We start from the raw sequence: 24134 nt of genomic DNA, 5'->3' as shown, positions 1-24134 counted from the left end.
CAAACAAATTCGACGTTGCACACCTTTGAACCAAGCAGCAGCCATGTTGAAACTCTCAGGTCAGTCTGATCCTGATCCGCAGAGATATTTGAGGAACACACACTGTTAAGAAGTGGGACCAAAGTGACTAGGAATGTGGTAGGAGGCAGACAACGGAGTCTTCATCCACATATAAAAAGGTTTTTTTTTTTTTTTTTAAAAGGTGACTCCAAGTTTCACATGCAATGTATCTAGCATGTGGACTAGTGTTAATCGTTGTCTTTAGCATTCAGTGCACACAACTACACTGACGTCCATTTCCCCCCAGCAGTCCCAGACCAACTGCTTAAATAGACTCCTGTTAGCAGGGGTCAATCAAGGCAGCTCCATCTGCACAGGTAGCTCCAAGTACTTCCCCCAACAATCAGGTAAATACCACAGCATTTCCCAACATACACTTCATACTAAAATACTACATGAAGTGCCAAAATATATCCCTCTATAACCATGTTTACTTAAATAACTTTTATCAATTACTTATTTAACCATAATTTTACCTCCCACCCCTCCTACTTGGTCTCATCTAGTGACATAAATACAGGAAATGATGGGCCCCACACTCCTTTAGTCCCCGGTATACATGGTGGGCAAGGTAAGTCACAAAGAACACAGTGTCATGAATTCATTAAATAATACTCAGCAATTAATTAGCAATGCTAAATGAGTACAAAATGTAAAATTGATGGGACAAATGGTGTGTTCTCACCCACTTTGTCACAGACAGACAGACAGACAGACAGACAGACAGACAGAGATTCCTTGCTTTTTTTTTATTTTTTTTTTTTTTTTAATTGCTCACGAAACACAAAAACAAGAAAAGAAAAAACAACAAACAAAAACAAAGATTAAACCCACCATCCTTCACCCATCCCACCCTGGCTCAAATGGAGTTCACACAAACTATACTTGACAAAACAGCACTCAGTCTGCAGGACTTGCAACTCCTTGAAGTATGAAATAAAAGATTGCCATTTACAAAAAAAACTTATCAGTACACCCTCTCATTGTGTATTTAATTTAATGATTCCTTGCTTTTATAGAGAAATAAATGCAAAGACCGTCACTGACTTCCTGTCCACCTCTCCTGACAGGCAGGTTTATCTCACTAAAGCAAGCCATTGAATAATGAAGGTATTTGATGAAACTAAATACATTGGGGACAATCCTGAGAGCACTAGTGCTCTACCTCTCCCTTAGAAAAAACACACCTTCTGACTACAGCTTGCATCATTAAAAAAAGAGCCTCTATGTGTGCTGTGCACTTTACATTGTGAAAATGGCCATTATTTAACTGTCAAGCAAGTAGCCTTCATTTATATGTAATATGGGACTAAGGATGGAAATGAGCGTTTAACTAAATCTGTTGTATTTACAACTATGGCTGCACATTATTATTATTATTATTATTATTATTATTATTATTATTATTATTATTATTATTATTATTAATAATAATAATAATAATAATAATAAAACATTTTATTTAAAGGTGCCTTTCAAGGTACCCAAGGTTACTGTACAAACAGGTTAAAAATACACTTGTCCCACTCAAATAAACAAATAAATAAAATAATGAATCCAATATTATATATATATATATATATATATATATATATATATATATATATATATTGTATACAATAATCAACACATCTGATTCCATTGTCAAGTCTGGAATCACCAGGTATATGCAATGCTTGGAGCACACAGGATAAGATTTAAGTCCCAACACAACACAAGCTGAGTGTGGATATTTACAGTAGAAGCACCAGGGGACGTGTTAGTGCACAAAGAGCTTCACCAATAAATCAGCTTTTATTCAACAGATGTTTAAACGTCACCACAGGTTAAAACAAACTACACAAAAACTGAGTGACCTTCAACATCAGTGTCACTCAATTCAGTGACAAACTGAAAACCTGTGCAGAAAACTTTCATCTTAACAAAAAAAAAAAAAGAGCAAAAAAAACACCACAACTTCTTTATCAAACAGAAAGCATTTAAGTTTTAAGTTGCCACCCAAGCTTCCTCTTCCACAAACACACAACAGCAGGGTAGACCTACTACTGACATTGTAACATTGGAAAAATGCAATGTCATAAACCAAAATTTTCTTTGGCTCTAAAAAAAATATAATGCATTTAATGACCAATTTAGAGCAAGAAGTTCAAATAGAAAATAAATCTTCACCTTTTCACCAATCTCTTCAAAAACTGAATGCTCTTTAGCTGCTGAGTCATGAATTTCAATGAGAGCTTTTCTTTAACTGTATGAATTAACCTTTTTGAATAACTTTAGCTCTACCCAGCCTCTTTATTAAACACATGCACACTAATGTCTTTACTTAAAATTGGCTCTTTCACCTATTTAAGCTTACCATCAAGGTTTATTTTGCTTTTTTTATTTTGAGGTAAGACAAATATTCAGCACCACGCTGCATTGTGTGTACGACTAAGAGACTACAGCACCCAAAACTCACAGAACAAGCTGCAAACCACAGTAGTGACTCAAACATGATATTGAAACCTATTGGCAAGCTCAAATAATCCTCTGCTGTCCTTATATCTGACCAAAATACAAACTCCGAACAAAGTGGGAGATTAAGGCCCACTAAAGAGCACTTGGGATGTCTTGAAGGGCTAAGCAGGAATGCTTGGCTTGTCAAAAGGCGGTGTGGGCTTTCCCTCAAACCAGGACTGTGATTTTCCTCTTGATCCTGCTTTTTCATCTTAGGCCAAAATAAATGCTGACTTGTGGGGAGTAATATCTCACCTCAAAGGCAATAGAGTGTAATGTGGAAGTGACAAATTAATGGTTGTGATCCTAATGGGTAACTGAATACAAAGAAAGAAGTTGAGCCTACAAGTCAGGAACTTGATTTATTGTGTTCTTCAAGAGCCCGAACTGCATGTTGGCACTACAAAATAATTCTGGAGACAACAGGCAGCTTAATGGTGACTGTGATAAATTACCAGTCAAAGGCAAGGTTCAAGTCTCCACAAGTGGTTTTGCACAGTGCTCTGAAATAAGCTAAAACAAGAGGCTGCCTAACAGCATAAGTAGATGTCTGAAGACTGATGGCGGCTCTTTGAAAAATGCTCAGAAGTCATTAGAGGTAGGTTTAATGCCTAGTTAATGAGCTACAACCTGCAGACCACAAGTTTGCTTCTTAAAATACACAAACAGCGCAGGGCGCTTGTCCTCTGAGTAACAGCCAAGGCATCACAGCAGCTCGTTTACATGGAGGCCCAACAGCGGATGAGGAAAGGTTCAGTGTGTTATGTTAACAGAGTCCAGCTGCTAATGTTAAAGAGAGCAAAACACGTATTCACACAACCTATATTAACTCATTCAGTGCCAGTCATTTTCATAATTTCTACCCCACTCAGTGCCAGCCGTTTTGGAGCATTTTGACTGTTTTTTAAAGACCCACAAAATATTTGTCCTATGACCATCTGACGACATAAACCAGATTCTGAAAGTCTACTTTTATCAGAGAAAAATAATTTTGTTTCTAGTTTGTTTCGTTCTTCCGTAATCAGCAGTTGAATAGAGACAAGGTTCACGCAAATCACCAGTTTGTGACAAAAAGCTGAGAAAAATGTTTTTTTCTGAAAAAATGAGGATGACTGTAGTGTGTGTGTATGTGTGTGTGTGTGTGTGTGTGTGTGTGTGTGTGTGTGTGTGTGTGTGTGTGTGTGTGTGTGTGTGTGTGTGTTAGTGTTTCACTTGCGACACAGTCCACTCTACGTATTTCCGCTGTTTGCTACAGAGCGGCTCACCAGGTCAGCTCCACACCCTCGTATTAAACATTTCCACTGGCCACAAACAAACTCTGGGCTAAAAATAAAGCTAAACTTTAAAAAGGTAAACTCCACTTTCCACTCTTTTGTAAATACCTCATATTTACATTCTACCGTGGGAGAGAAAAAGGGATTACTCTCAGAGTTAAAACACATGCTGGCATAATATTTAAACAAAGTATTTATAAAAAATAGTTGTGCAAAAAGCAATAGTCAAAGTTCAGTACCCTGACTGTATCCGGTAACAACTCGCTGTTTGTTTCTAGAAAAAGTCCTCGACTCATCAACACCAGAGCAGGCGGCGCAGCAGTAAACACTCTCAGCATTAAAACAGATCTGAGACAGATGCTTGGCACCATCTGAAGCATTTAAACACAACAAGCCCAACCATCAAAAGCTTCACACAAACAGCAGGACTTCTCACCTACAGTTAAGACCAAGGACAAACAGAGGACACTGCAGCTCAGGTCTTCACTCAACAAGAACTTGAGACACTTGAGACAGTGCAAACAAGCAATGACACGGTAGCACCCTTTAGCATAGCACAGATTCTTTACAGGAATAACAGTCATCACAGGGAGCACATACTACACAATATAAGGAGATTAAAACCTCTTCAACAAAAAACCCTTTTTCAACATCTTTATTTAATACTTTAATGTGATGTTTTTACAATAATAAATCAGACAATTTACTGAAAACACTTTCATGTGTGCTAAGTTGTCACAATTTCCTGAAAACATGCAGCAATTGGGGTCTTGTCTTTAATTAATATTACCATTCTGGGTGATTTATTATTCTTCAAAACTCAAAGTTTTTAGTTTTTTACTAGTAACATGTTTTAGTCTACTAGTACTACTAGAAACACAAAATTGTGTACTAGAAGTCTATTTTGCTTTACTAGTATGGTTTACTCATCCATTAGTGTGCTAAAAAACTTTACTAGTTCTACTAGTGCACTCAAAATCTCACTTGAAGTGCTCGTCGACTGTTTATAGTCTACCAGCAGTACAAGTAAAGCCTAAATATTCACAGGTTGTACTCGTAGCCCTAATGCAAATGAAATAGAAGGGAGGGATTATAAACAAATCCAGCACTGTGATTGTTTTTTTAAAGCCAATGGCAAGCCTGAATTTGCTTTTCCACACCCCCTTTTTAGCATATAATACATCCTTTTTTTTAACTAGTCACACACTAGTAAAACTAAATTAAGTATAAATTTGAGTACTAGTAGACCTTAACAATAAACCATTAATCACAATGAATACCATTAACAGAAACAAAACAAAAAAAACACAACATAACAACAAACACCAAATAAATAATAACATGATGATGCCATATATATTCAAAGTTTGCATAGCACAATTTCAGCTAAGTCAATTCCAGGGCCCCCAAGGATATAAAGCCTGCTACAAAATGTGATGCCCAGCGACCTTCTCAACCACTGCATGGATCGATTACCAAAATTCTTCAACTTTCGGGCATTCCCAGAGCATGTGGACACATGTACCATTATCATCCTGGCACTTCCAGCAAGCGTGATGATCTGCCAGGCCCACTTTGTCCAATATATTCTGTGTAAAATTTTAAACTGGACTAAACATTTCCTAAACATCCTTAAACTTTTCCCATTACACTCATCTCCTGCAATGGTAACATTTAAGTATATCTCCCATGATGACTTAAAGCTGCTATCCGGAGTTTCTGAGAGAACGTCTCGATAACTCTACTTCCTCCCCTGCCTCTGCCAATCTACCAGAAGCTACGCCTCTACGTTTGTGCATTGCAAAACATAACAAAATTGTATAGCTACAAAAACTACACATTTATTGTTAGAGTGCCATAACTTTTGATTAAAACATGTTTATTACCTGTAAATGAGACATGTCGCCAAATCTGGGTCCGTTCGGAATCCTTTTAAAAGTAGCAACTCCTTCCACTTTTGAAAAGCAGCTCAGAGATAAATTTTGTTGTGGTCACGAAGACGTTTATCCACAAGCTTTGTACCCAGAGTTTTCTTTTCTTTTTTAGTAGAAACTTTATACGTTGGCAATCGTGGAATGGGTAACTGGAGTTTCAAAGCCCTCCTCCATGACGATGCTCAGTGATACCTGTTTGCTGTTGTGACAATGCACGCGCATTCACTTTGATTGACAGTCGCCCACTCCAGGAAGTCAAAGCCAATTGGCTGGGCGATGTCGGCGCTTTCTTGTTTTGTATAGGGTTTATGGACGACGGAGGAACTTATATACATTCATGTATATGAATGACCACTGGTAGTAGACCATAGTAAAAGATTAGTTAGGTATTTATTCACATTTGAAAACAATGATACATAAACATAGATTCCTCAAAAACGCCGGATATCAGCTTAAAGGGACCTTGAGTTGGGATCACCCAGATACCCTGAAAAAGGAGCAAGCGGGTCAGAAAATGAATGAAATGATGGAGTTGGGATCAGATATTAGAAGTATTTTGTAATAGATGGAATCTTAATGACCCCGCCAAAATGCCCTTTTAATATCTGTTAGGGCGCTACAATTAGAAGGAGCTGTAGTGCCTGAGCCAAAAGTCTCCAATAAAAAGTGATACATCTGTAAGTATCTCCAAAAATCCTGTCATGGCAGCGTGAATTCTTCAATAACTTAAATTAGTTTGATGTGCCATTGTCATATAGATCACATAACACTAGTAGGCCCTTAGGAAACCAGGATTTCCAAAAGAATGGTGCTTTGGCTATACAGAGTTTAGGATTATACCATATACCAAAATACTGATTAAGGTGAGGGTCAATTTTAAAGATTTTAAGATGAGACAGAATACACTGTGGCCTGTTTTAAGGAGGAAGATTAGTCAATAAACATGAAATAAATAGAGAACAAACCACGGGGGTGCCCTCTCAGGGAGCAAAAACCAATGAGCCAAATGCTTAACAGAAAGTTTTCGTTAATTAATGTGGCAGCACCTCTACTTTTCCTGATGCCACAGCTAGAGCCTACAAATTCACCCAGCCCAAACAAAGCCTCTGAAACTCCAATTTCAAATGTTTTAGATTTAATAAAGGATAATCATTTTCTTCACAGCATTTCCAACTCATTCAATTCAAGTTATTATTAATAAGTACTTTCGATAAAATGAACATGATGTAAATAAACATGTATTGTCATCAGATAACTAACCAAGCATAAAGGAAAATAAAAATAATGAAACACCACAAAATAATAAAACATCCTCTTCCCAACACCCCCAGAACCAATGTCGGTGATCATACACTAAACTGAGCGCTGCTGCCGAGCATCCCCAGTACCCCCACCCGCACCTAAATCTATGCAGGCTGTGAACCAGAACTTAGTTCAGCAGAAGAGCAAATTGCTTTCCCACCAACCCGCCATAAATGCAAGACCACTACAAAGACCATACACATATACAACATATATATTGCTTGCATGTCTCCTAATAGCAATGTCCTAATCAACACATAAAATAAAAGTCCTCGTTTGTTGGATTGTGCGGTTGATTCAACTAAATGTTAAATCCAGTAATTCACAAATATTACCAGTAGCACCAATACATCCTTTGGCCATATACGATGAAAGAAGCGTAATACATAGAGTAAATGAACGAGAGGGCCTTTTTGTGGTCATCAAAACACTGGGATCCTCGTGTCGTTTTCAGAGCAAGCACTGCAGGATAGTTCAGGGAAAACCGGACCTGTTTGTAGAGTAAGAACTTCTTACATTCATTAAACTTTGTCCATTCATTGTTCAGTATCTTGGAATAAACCACAATACCACAATGTGGTGACTGCCCCGGGTGACACTTCCCATTTTCGGGGCAGCTTCGGTGAGGAGTCCAAGGTCTTGAAATCTCAATAACCTGGCTATAATGGCTCTTGGTCGCGGCGGCTGTTTGCGGTCGTGGTTTCTTGGAAAAGCCCCAAGTCTATGCACTCTTTTGACCTCCAATACTTTTTAAAAGCTAATGTCAAAAAGTGTTGGGATGATCCCTTCCAGAAATTACGCCACATTGTTACCCTTACAAGCCTCAGGGAATCCCAAGAAGCCACATTTTCAATGTTATCCAGCTTCTGCTTGAGTGTCTCTACTTCAGGGCAGGAGGCCGGGGGGTTAGCCTCTTCCAAAAGGCTCAGACGGCTCTTCACATTGCTGATCCGGTTAACTATGTCAGCTAGTTCACTTTCCGTGGCGCTTGTAGTGGTTTGTATCTCCTCAAGTTTGTTGTCGTGGCTCCAAGACTTTCCCAATACAAGTGATGTGAATTTAGCCAGTGGGGCAACAGTTATTGTGTTAGAAAGTAATGTTAAACAGTCTGATGACAGTGGGAACAAAGGATCGCCTGAAGCGCTCCGTCTTGCTTCGTGGTGGTATGATGCATTGGCTGAAGGAGCTTCCCATGAACCACAGCTCCTCATAGGGAGGGTGAGAGGAGTTGTCTAAAATTGCTAGAATTTTGTCCCTCATCTTCCTCTCAGCTACTGTCTCCACGGAGTCCAGATCTAGACCAACTACTGAGCAGGACTTCCTCACCAGTTTGTCGATTCTGTTTGCCCCACCAGCCTTGATGGAACCCCCTCACACACCACTGCATAGAACAGTGCACTGGATACCACAGACTGGTAGAAGGACTTCAGCAGTTTGTTGCAGACACAAAATGATCTGAGTCTCCTCAGGAAGAACAGCCTGCTCTGTCCCTTCCTGAAGACGGCCCCAGTGTCGCTCAACCAGTCCAGTTTGTTGTTGATGTGAACCCCAAGGTACTTATATGAGTCCACCCTCTCCACTTCCTGTCCCTGGATGAGGACTTGGGCTGGGGGCCTTCTGTTCCTCCTGAAGTAACCACCACCTCCTTGGTCTTGTTGGTGTTGAGCTTCAGCTGGTTGATGTTGTACCACATAGCGAAGCTCTCGATCAGACCTCTGTACTCCTCCTGATCATTGTTGCTAATGCAACTGGATAAGATGAGTCATCGACGCCAGTGCTGCTTAGGACCACCTCAGAGGTACAGAGGTGATACAGGGATGTCCAGAAGCATCTACCACTCTTTTTCTGACCGCCTTCTACTCTTAAAAATGTTCATACAGTAAATGATTCCTTACCCCTTTTGCGCCGAAAGAATATCTGTAATATTACGTGAAAAATCTGTAAAAGTCACGTTTTTGTATTAGCTCTGTCTGCTAGCGCATAGCATCTCTTCTTCACTGCAAAGAATAGCTGCATCCCAACCAAACACTGGGTTACCAGCGCCCTCCGCTGGTCAAAACTAATATCTGGCGGCTGCAACCGAAGGAAAACATTCATTCTCTATAAACATTTCCCCAATAACATAATACATCTTAATATTCACAACATTACTGAATTTAACTGGATTCATCACAAAAAAAAAGAGTCGCTGGTAAAAATAATTCACAGACCACATTTGAAAAAAGTAGATTTTGAAGGGGTTTTTAATTCTTCTCATTAAACATTAATGATCAATATCATCATGAATTAAAAGTCCTGCATTCAGGGTACTGGGTTACGAAAATCACAAATCTTAGGGTATATGTAAGATATATTATGAATATTAATGGTAAATGGACTTTATATAGCGCTTTTATGACTACACTGAAGTAGTTCCAAAGCGATTTACAATATCAACTCATACACCCATTCACACACCAATGGAACTGAGCTGCCATGCAAGACGCTGGTCAACCACTGTGATCAACTGAGGGTTCAGTGTCTTGCCCAAGGACACTTCGACAGGTATAGCTGGGATCAAACCCCCAACATCTCGATGAGAAGATGACCCCTCTACCACCAGAGCCACTGTCGCAACTATATATATTACCAAAACCAACTACAAGCAAACCACATAAAAATTATGTTAATCCTGCAGATATGTGACAGTGCCAGACAGCATTCTACAGAGGACTACTAAGAGGCCAAACGTCCGTACTACTGGTATAGTATAAGTTGGTACATTTTCAACTGGAAAGAGGTAAACTGATAATGATGCTCAAATCTTTGTCATCATTATCATGGATACCAGATTTCAACTTGTAAATGCATCATGCTAACAAAAACTAAGTGGTATAATGCACCAAAAACCACCATATAGCATCATTTTTGCAACAACCCCCTAGGGGTCGCACGTCATCAGTGCGCAGCGGTGGCAGCTCGCTGCAAGTTTTAGCTTTTTACTTTACGTTTTACTTCCCCCAACCTCTGTCACGGATCCAGGTATGGTAGTGCTTCTAGTGTTGTTTGGCATGTTGATAGCAAAGTAGTATAATTATGATGAGTATTAAGGTCGTTGTCACAATTAAATACCATGTCATCATATCAGCCATACTTGACAAGTGCGTCACATGACCTCTAAAAATGTGGATTTAACATCTATGATAAATTTATTTTACAAATATTTAAGTATTCTGTCCACATATCATGTAAATAGAGAATGACCGCCTTTCATCCTTTATACTCAATTGAGAACAATGACAGCCAGGTAAATGGAGATCCCAGTACTTAAAGTTCCTACGCGCTTCTGCCCTGTCATTTAAAAACTCCTTCTATCTCCAATTTCCTGCTTTGGTTTGTTTAAAGTTAGAATTCCTTAGTCATGAGTAGGACGCGTGTGTGTGCGTGCAGGCATGCGTACTTCAGTGCATGAGCAGCAGCGGCCTCAGCCTGCTTCCTCTCCTCTCACAGTTCCAAATAAACACCAGCGCTCCCATCCAGTGTGTTTGTCTCCCTGTATTTATTTTTCTCTCTTTCTCCCTGAACTGCTCACCTCCCCCAGCCTGCTCCCACAAAGCCCTGCTCCCTATGCCTTCCACTCACTCACTACGTTAAAAACTGTACATACAATCTGTGCACAAACTGCCAATAGTTCTGCCACTTTACATCGCTAAAGTTCACAATGACAAGCCGGTATGTGGTATTGTAAAGATGTCTTACATTGATAATATAGACCTGGGAGTCTGTGAGCACCACAAACCCTCAAATTTAGTACAGCAACGTGGGTGTTTGAAGTTTGAACTAAATCAAACCATCTATTTAGCCCAGTGTAGGAGGGACTGAACTAAATCACACAATAATGGACTGGAGAGCAAAAGACTTGTGGCGCAACATTAGATGTTCATTGAACGTGTGATGCTATTGGTCTTAATATTGAAAAGAATAATAGAATAATAAAAATTGATATAAAGTAAATAGGCATATACTAATAATAATCCAAGTGACGCACCCCAACTGAATATGACAGTTTAGTTTTTAAATGATCTACTTGCACTCTTAACTTTTTGAACAGGCTTATCCTTAAATGCCATAAATGCCAGTGGCTGACTGCTACTTAAGTAAAGAGAAAACAACCTAAGCAGAGTACACAATCATTTTTGCCATGAACAAGAACAGTAAACTCCATATTATTTCAGGTTTTATGAGAGCGACTCTCGTAAATATTAAACCTGTTCAATGTCAATTGACTGTTCAATGACTAAAACTCCTCATGTGTGTGAGCCGACAACTCCCCACTCCGTGATTAGGAATGTAGCCAATCAAAAATCAAGCTGACTGAGAAACACATAACGCTGAGTTTCAGGCAACTCCTAACTCGGCGTTTCCCAGTAGAAAATTCTGATCTCCAAGTTCAACCGAGTTCAACAGCAAGACGTCGAAAGATCTCAAACATGGCTGACTGCTACAATATTAGATTTCTGTTCACAACTTCAAAGCCAGAGCTCCAAATTCAGGTGGCGTTCTGTCACTTTTTCCAGTAGGAGATCGGAAAATCCGGAGTTATGAGTTGTTTGTATCAGAGCATCAGATCATGTTATTAGATCTTGTTTGATCACGGCAGAAACTGTTCTATGCCTATTTTTTTATTTTCATGTCTGTAACAAATAAAATTTATCTTCAGATCTAGAAAATTCTTATGCGTGTACCCCACTTGTGTTAGTGCACCTAATGAGCACTCCTCGGAAACAATTCCCCATAAAAAACATGCATTGCTGTGTTACAAAGATTGCACTTCTTGTAGTGTTGACCTTTGACAGCATGTGCAGACACGGTTAAAATAAATAAATAAATAAATAATAATAATTCCTCGTAAAAAAACGTTCCTTGCCTCTCGATGACGGCGTTCCAAGCAGATTCTGTCCATTTCCATTTCCAGAATCAACCGTTTTTATTGGTTGATTCTGTGATTCCATCTGGGATTTCGTTATCGTAGCTTTTATACAACCCTATGTATGCGTGTGTGTTTGTATGTGTGTGCGCGCTTGTTTTGCTTATTTAGCCCGAGCATGTTAAAAAGGATAGTCCTAGAGTGGAGCGATGTGCTCCTGTTTACTTTAGCTTTCATGCCAGAGACTTCTGTCCGTTTCAAGGTGATGGTGGACATAGAAGTGCGCGTGTGTGTGTGTGCGTGCGTGTATGTGCCCAACCTCCGCTGTACACCTGTGAATACGGACTATTAGCAAACGGCAGGAAGCTCACATTTACATCTGCCATATTTTTTGCAAGTGTTTGGTCTGCACCACATTTTAAAAAGCGGAGCCATGACGCTCTTGTGCGTGCAATGTGTTAACCTTTCCTGTGTCTTGTCTTGAAGACACAGAGGAATCTAACTTCACTCCGTGGGCCGAAACTATCCTCAGCTCTACGGGGTTAACTCCTTTGCTTCACAGCAGTCATTGAGTATGACATGGGACTCCAGTTTAATTCCACAGCTTATAATCGATCTGCTCCGGTCACACATGCCTCCTTATTCCGCACACTGGTCGTTCATTTGCAGTTAAAGGGCCACGCACCCACACACACACTCTGACAACAAATGTTATGTTATACTCCTCCACTCCCTTGCAATCACAAGGCTGCGTTTAGGTCCCAAAACATGGTACCGTTTGATTTTCCGTAAATCTGTATAGAGGTAGTACTGAAGGAATTTGGTCAATACCCAAAAAAAACAACCTGAATTCATATGATCAGATCGGTGATTGTTTTTTTTAAACTCACTGATCAGTGATCGGTCCAAAAATCCTGATCGTGTAAAGCCTACTTAAAAGAGCCAATAACTGTTGGTCAATAAGTGGTTGATACTTGAATTACCTGTGACTAAAAGTGTGTAACTGTTTCTGAGGATGCAAGAATCAAAAGTGTGTTCTGTGTAAGCAACACCCGACTATATATTTTTTGTATTTATCTGTTTGTCTATTAGTCTGTCAATCACACCAGGAGTGATGCTACAGCTGTTTATTGGGTGTAATTAACATGTAAAGATGGTACAATAGATGTATAGCAAAACAGCTCTACCACATAATAGTAAACTGGAGTGTTTGATGGTAAAAGCACCATCCCAGTTCACGCAGTTTGGCAACAATATGTTTTGCATTCATTTGCACACAAAAACTGCACAAATTTGGTTTTAATGGTTACGGGACTGCATGCAAGCCCTAAATCATCAGGTCTAATGCACGTTTCAAGGTTGTGGTTCAAAGTTAATTCTCTATTGACTGTGTGTAGTGGTAGGAACGTGTTCTGTTGAATGACAAATCACATTCACTTGGTTGAGTCTGTGTTTGGTGGATTTTGGGAGAACGTTACTCGCCTGACTGCAGTTGTGAGGTTTGGTTGATTGAGGAAAATTATGCTAGACTGTTTTTTCGGGGTTTAGGCTGGACCACTGTATTTCCAGTGAAGACATTTGGGAAAATATCTTGCTTCCGACTTTGTGGCAAAAATTAGGAGAGGAACCACGTTTCTATTCCAACATGACCGCCTGAGCTCACAAAGCAAGCTCTATTACGGCATAGTATGATGACGTTAGTGAGGAATAACCTCAAACTCTGACCTCAACCACAGTGAACTATTATAGCATCAAACAAGATGCCAAATTTATATTTTACTCGATGTATTTTATTAGCATCTGAAGATGACCTGTACAAGCCATAAAATGCGTTGTTTTACCGGATATTTGCTAGGATACAGTCACCGTTTTGCCTTTTTCATTTTGAGTTGGCGAGAATGCAACAACAACAAAAATCAACTAGTGTTTTTGATCTACACAGTAAACAAAACAGCAAATCAGTTCCTTTCATTAAAAGAAATGAACACAAACCCGACTGTTACTTTATTATTACCTGTTCATTGTACCTTATATCAATTTGTGATTATCTACAGCTTTCTCAGATCAGCCCACAAACATGCAGAAGCTTTTTACCCAGAAATATATCCTCAGAATCACCTTTGGTAATGTTCCTTAGTTCATTTCACAGAGAGTGTCGACACAAGATGGTGGTTAAAATCCTTAAACCTTCCGCCAAATCCAACTTTTAGCAAGACATTTGGGTTTCAGGCTATAAAAAAAAATCCACAAGCACATTTTTGTTACAGTACTATGTTCTGACAAGAGCTAAAAAAAAAAACGTAAATGGTACAATTGATAAATGAACCCAAATGCAAGTAATTTCATATGTAATACAGAGATAGATTTAAACAACCATTTAAAATTCCAGGTCCAATCAACTCAAAGACTGTGTCGAAGCTACTAGAGACAGTACACTGAAAAAAAATAATACTTGCTGGCTAAATGTAATACAACTGTGGAAAGAATTTCCATTCAGAGCAAATGTGTTGATAAGCTTTAGACACAAAATACATGGGTTAGGCCAGCTAGATTTGTGAGAATAATTGTAAAGCAAGGTAGTGTCAGACTTAGACTTTGAACATGTATGATATGATTGTGTGTTACCTAATTCCATAGGATAGTTAATACGAATATACTATAAATAATAACAAGAGCAGTCAGAGTGCTAAACCCTTGCAAAGTGGCAAATCTCCTGTTTGTTTGATATTGGCAGTTATCTGGATCAGTGATTCTGATCATGGTATATGATCATTCACACTTTAAAGGCTTGTAACAAATTTCTATCCTCATTGATAACCAGACAATAGTTTTAAATGTGTGGGCACCCTCACTTTTGTTAGAAAAATCATGAAATGTGAAATCTGACCTGGATAAAACTCAGTGAGGTATTGAGGAACCAACCCTGTATAACCTAGTCAAATTTCATAAAGATCGGTCAATTTTGAACCCAGATATGAATATTTCTCAAGTTTTGCCAATGATGAGTACATCAGTGACATGTTAGTCAGGTATGAACCCAGCAGGTCTCTCAGATCTATGGACACAGGTCAGATAGTGGAGCCCAGAGTTCACAGTAAATATGGTGACGCTGCTTTTAGTTGTTATGCTGCAAAGAAGTGGAACAAACTGCCAGCAGAACTGAAGTCAGCATCACATGTGAACATTTTTAAATCAAAGTTAAAGGCTTTGTATGATTGAGAGAGAGATTTTTGGTCATTTTGTTGTTGATGTAATGTGTGTTCTTATTGATTTTTAAGCTGTTGAATGTTTTTTGTTGCACTTTTTGATCATGTAAAGCACATTGAGTTGCCCGGTGTATGAAATGCGCTATACAAAAACATTTGCCTTGTCTTGCCTACTAAGAGTGAACCAAACGGATCCGGCTAGCAACGTATTGAGCAACGTTCATAGATTTTTGGGAGATTGTTCATACATTTTTCAGATCTTAGTTTTCATCCATGTTCCATATAGAGGTAAATACAAGTATGTAAAGTATGCATGCATGCATGCTGTATGCATAGTCCACTTACCTCCCCACCCTCACAGGCCCTCCACTCCCCACATAGGCTTGCAGTGTAGTCTATTTTAAAATTTGTAACTTATGATTGATAAAACTGAACTTATTATTTGATGTTTTTAACTTCATATTGATTTAAAATCAACATCTTGTATTAACTTGACCAAAGATCAAAATCAATTACTGGAAAGCAGGGATACAAAATTGGAGTAAACGAGAAAAAGAAAGCACATTAGCAAAATGGAAGTGGTCTGTGATGAGGACGATGGAAAGAAAATGTGTAAGTAGATTCCTGTGGGACACTGGGATGTTGCTACTATTCCTGTCCAGCAGAGGAACAGGAGACGGAGTGTGTAAGGCAGGAAGGTTGTGTGTTGGTGGCTGAAGGCTCAGGACTTCCAATCATAGCAGCACTAGCATCCACACTTTAGGTAGACATGGCTGTGAAAGCATCAGCGCTCAGAGGGACATTCAGCCGACAACATTAACCCTATTAAAGATGCAAATGTTTGTTACACACATATGAGATGGCATGAGGTACTGTCCTGTTGGTAACTGTCCTTAACAATGATATTCCTGTGAGCCTATGGAAATAAATTGAAAGCAGTGAAAGAGAGAGAGGGAGGAAAGATCTCCCCATGCTGGTTTTGGGGGTTAGCTGTGTGCAAACACTAAACTATTTTAGTATCTCTTTCACCTTTCTCTGTGAAGGTCTTTACAGAGAATCCTCTGACAGACCCACACTGCTACACAACCCCACTGTGAGCACTGACAGCATGAGAAGTCACACCGTCACCGCCTCGCCTTAACCCCTTCATCACATTCCTTCTGTGTCTGCTCTGTACAAATAACAAGACTATCTATAACGTTTCCTCTTTACAGTGACATATATTCAGTTTAGTCTTTGGAGAATGTGACTGATGCTGATCAGGCCTGTAAATATGGTTGACTAATCTTTTTTAGTTAATTTTTCCGTAGTAATTTTTAAAGAAAAATAATTAATAAAATTTCTTTTAGAACGTTTAATGAAAAATATTCAATATAAGAAAGGGAAACTTTAGCTAACTAATAACAGGTTGCATTTTCATCTTGAAATGCAATTGAGAGTGCGAAGATGTATGATGGAATTTACGTCAACGATCGTCTTCTCGTGTGTTTAAACTTTAAACGTACAACACTACACAGTGTTCCAGCGGGACAGATGTTGGGTGAAATACTGGAGGGCTCCAGCAGGGGTCTCTACTGCCATGGATGATGGTGGACCAACGTCCACACAAACTAACAATAAAGTTACAGAGGCTCTCGTTAAATGGAAGCTATGAATTGCCGTCCTATTAACGTGGAAGAGAATCAGGAACTGACAAAGGTAGGCGGAGCTCGTCATTTACCCACGAAGAAGACCAAAGCTCACTGTGTGTGGCGCTAACATGTGACCACTATAATGAAAGTCTGAGGACTTAGCTTAATTAGAGGAGCTGTTTGTCCTCACACCCAAAGCAGACACAATACCAGAGCCGAGTAAAAAAATCGATTTAATCAATCTTGAATCGATTTCATTGAAATTTTACAAAATCGACTCACAGGCGCTGAAATGAGTTTTTTTTTTTTTTTTGTTACTCTAACCACAGTAGTCTCGCACTTTAGTCTGGCGTTAGCAAAGTCGACTACTGCGCATGTGTAACGTGAGAGTGTATTCAGTGCAAACATGGCAGACGAAGCTCCATTGGGTGAGAAGCCTCAACTTAAGTCAGAAGTTTGAAACCATCCAATTAATATACAGTACATGTAAAATTAAAAATAAATTAATCGATTCAAGACCTTATTAAAGCTAGGGTAGGCGATTTTCTCCAGATACCCTTTTTAATTGAAATTGTCTTTATGTCCTGACAGAAATGAAGATCTTATGTACTCTGAAAAGGGAATGAAGAAAATCCAATGGAAAAAAACCAAATTGTTTTTTTTAACCAATCACGTCTCCCTGCTCGTTCTCAACCCCTCGTATCCACGAGCGCACACTGAAAACGCGTCACCGCTGACAGAGTTAAAACAGAGTTTTTGGTCACGTCTTTTTTAACAGTTTAATGTTTACTTACTGCTGAATGAGACATGAGACAACAAAGCTTCTACACAATACAAGCAATGAGCTGCGGTCCGCTTCTGCAGCAGCTGTGCGCGTGCATGAGACAGAGCACAGACAGAGCACATCATGCTAGCTTTTGAAAATCGCCTACCCTACTTTTAATCGAAATCAAATCGATTCAGGAAATTGGCCATGATACCCAGCTCTACACAATACACTCCAGCCCTGTGACCCTGGATGTGTCCAAAGAGTTGTGATGGTTAACTGTGACAAGACTAAGTTTAGGAAAATATCATCTTATTATTGATCCAATGTCCTACAAAAAGTCCAGTGAAAAGAATTAGAGAATGCCCTCTTCTGCATAGACTTCTCCTTTGTTCCATTCTTACCATCAGAGCGGTGAATGCAGGTGTGCTGGTTGTCACTGAGGAAAAAGCCGTCTGTACACTGACATTCATAGCTCCCCATGGTGTTGACACACACTTGCTGACACCCGCCGTTGTTATCCTCACACTCGTCCACATCTGTAAAGCAGCAAAGACACAAATCAAGAAATAAATCATTTTTACTATGGCGGCATTGTGCAATAATGAACCATTAGGCTGCAGATATATACAGATGTCACTGGAAGTTTAAGTGCCAGGCTAAAAGTTGAGGCAACAGGCAAACAGCTGTTAAGTGTCGCTGTTGGTGTATACATATAAATGTTTGTTGGCCCCGCTGAGAGCTGGAAGGCCAGTAAATCTTCAATTGGGCGTTTATATAGGACTGAACAGAAGTGGAAGCATGTAACATGCTTGAATAACTTTAACAGGAATTTGAAAAGTTCCTAAAGCCTGAGGTGTTGGCCAATGTACACCGAGACTGGAAATTCAGAAAAATGCCTTCATTATGGGTGGCGCTCAACTCTCAAACACAGGGGTGTCGAACTAATTTTAGTTCAGGGGCCAAATATGGAGCAGTTTATCTTAAGTGGGCTGCAGATTTCAGGTGGGAAATTTAGTAATTTAATAATTATTGTGCTCTTCCCTGTATGGTACTGATAATATCAAACAAAAAAGTGACATATATTAGTCTCTGCAGGATCTTCACTTTGAATTTATTTGATTTTGTTACCCATTTTAACGTAATTTGGGCAAATTTTGTGAAATAATTTCAAGAAAAATGCAGGATTTGGGAATAACTGAGAGTTCTTTTAACAATTTGGGATTGAAAATGATGGCAATCATGTGATAAGGGTGTGATAAGCCCTGTTAGTATTGTGGAGTTTCATTGAATTTGTGTATTAATTTGGAGATATATAGCTGAGATATCTGCAACGGAATTAGTTGGTAATTTACACGGTAATTCATGGTTTCTCTGACTTTTTGCTTTCTGCTTTGGGCGAAACTGTATCATCTTAAGGGCCAGATTCTGCCCCCGGGCCTTGAGCTTGACACGTGTGCTCTAACATCTCCAAAGAACAATCTATGCTATGATAACTAACTACTCATCACTCACCATACCTCTCAATCCAACCTACTTGCACAGTCAACAGTAGCTAGTTTTTATGGGAGGGGTGGAGCAACACCATTTTCAGGTTTTGGGTTTCTTTACTCATGCACGTGTTGTGCCTGAACATAGTAACTTTGCATTGTGTTTAGTCTATTAAAGTGTTGAGGTTCACCCAGCGCAGACATGATTGAAAAATGAAAAATGAGCCGGCGAACATATTCAATAACAATAACTATAAGATCCAACTGCGCTTTTTGACAGTTTCTATTCAAAAGATGTTGTTTATCTATCAGTAACATACATTTTCATTAATGTTTCTAGGGTTTTCACACTCGTAGGTTCAGGAGCAATATTATCAACCTGCCAGCATGAACAAAATGAAGGAAAAAATTATTTCAGGAAAAAAGTAGGTTAAATTTGGAAAGCAGGAAATAGTAACATGGGTGCCATCACATGGGAACACTTCAGGCACAATTTTATAGATGTGACTTAACTTGGTTAAAGCCGCTTTAACCAAGTTAATCGTTTTGCGATATGAATCGCAAAACGATTCATATCGTTTTGCGCTTGCGCGACTTGCAGTGATGAAGCGCTGGTGACGACATAATCCAAGATGGCGGCGGCCCAGACTATTTAATAAGAGCCTTAAAAGACATGAATATAATGAAAAGAGTAGATGGACGGAGGCATAAACATGCAGACTTTCACACGGATACACACGGACTTATTAAACACACACGGACCTCCGAAATGCTGTAAACGGAACAGGCTTCACCAGACGGCTGGCACTAAGACTCGGAGTAAATATGTCCCCGTACTGCATGTACAGGCTGTAATATCACCAGTTTATCATTTTACCAGTTGTTAGAACTACTATCTTTACCAAGGAGAAAATATTTATTCCTGGTGATTATTTTCCCAAGTTTTATGGTGTTTTTTACCGCCGATTAGTTCCTATCTCTCTTCCGCTACGCGGTCCAAACTGAAACTGTGTGTTATTGTCGAGCTGCTGCTTCAAAAATACAATCAGAATAAAGGTGAAAACAGTTCTCATGTGTGGTCGTCTGTGTTATAGCCGACAATAAAAAGTTTGTTGTGTGTTTTTCCTGATAGACGTGATACGTCACGTTCTCCACCTGTCCAATCAGAGCCTTCCCAACCCCCAGACTTAAAGCGCAATTATCTAAGGCCTAATAAACCAGTTTTCCATGTAAAGCTCGTTCGGGAATTACCATTTCCACGTAAACACGAAGCAGAACACTTTAGTTACGAATGATTTAATTCGGAATAAATAATTCCGAAATAAAAAACATCATGTAGCCGTGGTTATTAAGTCCTTGGGCAAGACATTTCACCCACATTGCCTAATATGGATGTAGTGTGTGAGTCAGTGTTGGTAGTGGAGCACTATGGCAGCCTTGCCTCCGTCAGTCTGCCCAAGAAAATCCAATGCATAATTATTATTACTATCAACATTGAGGTTGCCCTTCACTTGTTGTATGAAGACATACCTGTCAACTATCCCGTTTTGGCTGGGAAACTCCCGTATTTTACCCCTCTTTCCCGCCATCTTCTTGTATTAGTATTTTCCCACAAATATCCCGTATTTTAATGTAATAATAATTAAAAGATGCCTTATTAAACTGAACACCGTCACTAGCCTCACGAGAACTTCCACCTGAAATGGCCTGAGTGACAGTTCTCACAAGATTAGTGCTGACAGCGGCAACAAACCCAGAAACAGATGAAAGATGATGAATGAAGACGTTCTGGTGAAAAAAAAACAAAGAACTCGTGTAAATATGTTGTGAAATGTGACACAGTTACACGTTCTGTTAGATTAATAACTGAGATTTTAACGTCTACCACGTAAGTCAGCATTAAAAATCAGCCAATCACAAGCGTCACAAATATAAACTCCTTTCAAAAAGTGTTAAAGGATGTAAAGTCTGTAATAAATGTGTCTAATAAGTCATTAGTGAATACCAGAGAACCACATGAGTGAGCATGAGAAATTAAAAGAAAATATATAATGAAGATAAAATGTAAATGTAACTTAAAGACAAGCAACGTGAAATTAACAGTAAATATACAACTTGTTGACTTGTATATAAACTGTAAGTATATTAAATAAACACATGTGCTTCATATACACATTTATGTTTTTATTTAGGTTGTTTTATAATTTAGGAATTAGGGCTGGGCGATTCTAATTACATTATTGTATTTAGTAAGTGGTTGATAAGTGGGTATTTTAGATTTCTTATACACCTATTTTAAAATATAAGGGATACTGGAGCTTAGTTGGGTGGGTGGGACGGCTCCTAGTGGACGCCAGAATATTTCCCTTATTTTTAAATCCAAAACTTGACAGGTATGTATAAAGCTAAGCATCAAATGGTTATTAAAACCATTATTATATAACATCTCCAAGACGGTAAATCCTCCCCTGTAATAATTTTGCTAGTAAACCTTCATAGTGATGGATATCCGCTTACTCAAAAAAAAATTTCACTATGGTGGTTGAATGGTGGTTTCATTTCATAGGACAATGTTGAGACAACAAATATAATTATGTTTATTAGTTTTTCTGCTTGCTTATCCTAAAAAACTCAAATGTTTTTTTCTTCCTTGCAAACCATGGCATCAGTGGTCAGGGGGACAAGGAGGAGCAAAAATAATGACAATAACCAAGGATCAAGGACAATTTACAGTGGTCCATCGAAGTACTGTAATCACATGATTGTTCACATTTAATGATTAATTTCAAAGCACCTGGTTTCTGAGACATCTGAACTGAGCTTGTGCATGAACTTGAAGCATCATCATCAGTAGCTCAATTTTGAAGTGGTGAAAAAACATCAAGATATACTGTGCACAGTGTAACACACATAGTACCCAAATCTCTAGAATAATCAAGTTTCCATGTAAACCTCACAAATGGAAGAGAAAACTCAAATGCTCATTCATCCAGCCATTTTAAAGCGCAGAGGCGTGGAGTCACTTTTACTCTATCACACAAATGTCTCTGATAACATTGAGTTGTCAACGGTTACAGAGATGCTCAGAAGTCTCTGAACCCAGATCCAAGTCAAATCCAGGGTTTTTGAGCTCACCTGTGGCCAAAAAAAACGGTCCAAAAGTGGCAAAAACATGGCAAGAAAAGAGCAAAAAGTGACTAAAATGGGCCCAAAGCAGTCAAGAGTGGCAAAAAGAGGAAACAAGTGGTATGTAAATGGCAAAGGGTAGCTTAAATGAGCAAAATGTGTCGAGCAATAGTGAAAAAGGGCAGAAGAGTGGAACAATAAGAGGCAAAATGTAGGGAAAAAAGAAAACAAGTGTTAATTATCTGGCAAAAGGAAGCTTATTTGGATGAAAAGTGGCAAAAAAAAGATTAAAGAATCGACAAAAATTGGATAAAAGAGTAAAAAAAACAACTTGCAAAAATGGACAAAAATGAGAAAAAAGGGATATTTATTGGCAAAAGAAAGCTAAAATCTGAAAAAAACTAAAAAAGTGTCAAATTCTTTGGAAAAGGGGCCAAAATTGGACAAAGGAAGTTTAAAAATGGCCAAAAAAAAGGGTAAAAAAGGGGTTAAAAAGTTTCCCCTTTTTAAGGTTTTCTGGTGGAATAATAATTGAATTGAAATTGAGACCTAAAGAGCCACATGTTGAGTATCACTGACTTAATAACAGCTGGTTTTAGTAAATTAATTTAATAAACTAAATTGGGAGACAACGGTTGTCCCCGATTGATCAAAAAACTCTCAGTGGAAATCCCACGAGGTACAGTAATTCATTACAAAGTGTAAATAACCCCATGTTCTAAACAAAAAAACACAGAAGAAAATATATACTGTAACTAAGGCCCACTGATGACCTGACACTTCTCCTGTAGAGGAACAATGCAGTTCTGTTAGGAACCTCATTTTCCTGTGTTTAAAAGGGGAGGTGGGGGCTTTAAACTGCTGTGCGTTACACAGCCTTGTTAAACGTAAGGAGAGGAAAACAAATGTAAGTCATCATGGAGACAACATCAGGTCATGAGAGAGTGATTCAACTGCTTTTCCTCAGGTAAGTCACGTTTTTCAGTTACATCATCAACACACTTAAAAGGCATTCAATACTGTAACAAAATTGGTTGGAAACAAAAAGTTTATTCATTCTCTACATCACAGACTTTATAGAAGGCACTCCAGGATTGATCTTTCTCACATCTGTTTCATCTGTTTTTTTTTCCAACCCCAATAGCAAACAAGTTCAGGAAGTGAAGCCTGAAAACATGCAGTTAAACTTTCTTGCAATGGCTTTAGAGATATATCGTGGCGTCACCCAAACCCCTGTGGTGTTCTCTATAGCAAAAGCAGGGTGCACATATAAACACAATCAGGCTGTTTTTATGGAATCACAGGAGTGCCAAAATGAAAAGGAAATGCATGTGGAAATATAAAGCGAATCAATAATACAAATTTGTAAATAAAAAGAGAATCAATAATAAAAATGTGGAAATATAAAGAGAATCAATAATGAAAAAATATACAAGTCAAATTGAATTATGGAACACTTTTCAAGGAGGGCGGGGCATGAAAATGAAAATGCAATGACCTCTTTGGTTTCATTTGTTGCATCACAAAATGAGCAGTGTTGAAGAAGAAAATGAAAATGCAATTTTGATTATTTATTACCAATTTGATTTATGAGTCAAATAAGGAAGCTACAACCTTCAATGCTTTCTGCTAATGCATTTTAATTTTCAAATTTAATTTTGGTACCTATTTGCTGGGCCATCTTTTGAAAATTAAAACTTAATGTAATTTCCTTTATCATTTTAATGAAGTTACAAAATGAGCAACCTTGAAGAAGAAAATGAAAATGACATTTGGATTATTTATTATTCATCTTATTTATGAGTTAAAAAAAAATGCAGCTGTATTCTGAAAATGAAAAATCATTTGTGTTAATCCATTTTAAAATTGAATTGAAAGGATGGCAAACGTCAGATTTTCTAATGGTTTATAGGATTATCCTGTGGCCTATTAAACTTGTTCCA

The 24134-nt window shown here is 38.6% G+C and overlaps 1 protein-coding gene across 3 annotated transcripts in view; it reads right to left on the bottom strand.

The window, feature by feature from the left end:
- The window catches only part of scube1 (signal peptide, CUB domain, EGF-like 1), a 137197-nt gene that overhangs the window by 77500 nt on the left and 35563 nt on the right, over positions 1-24134 (bottom strand). For all 3 annotated transcript variants that reach the window (XM_028450277.1, XM_028450278.1, XM_028450279.1), the window contains exon 4: positions 17980-18114. In XM_028450277.1, coding sequence (XP_028306078.1) covers positions 17980-18114 — 135 coding nt within the window. The remainder of the gene's footprint in view (positions 1-17979; positions 18115-24134) is intronic.

The sequence above is a fragment of the Gouania willdenowi genome, chromosome 6 (genome assembly GCF_900634775.1).
Source record: "Gouania willdenowi chromosome 6, fGouWil2.1, whole genome shotgun sequence".
In the NCBI taxonomy this organism is placed as follows: domain Eukaryota; kingdom Metazoa; phylum Chordata; class Actinopteri; order Blenniiformes; family Gobiesocidae; genus Gouania; species Gouania willdenowi.
Note: the sequence above shows the minus strand (reverse complement) of the source record. Positions and strands in the feature narration are given on the sequence as shown.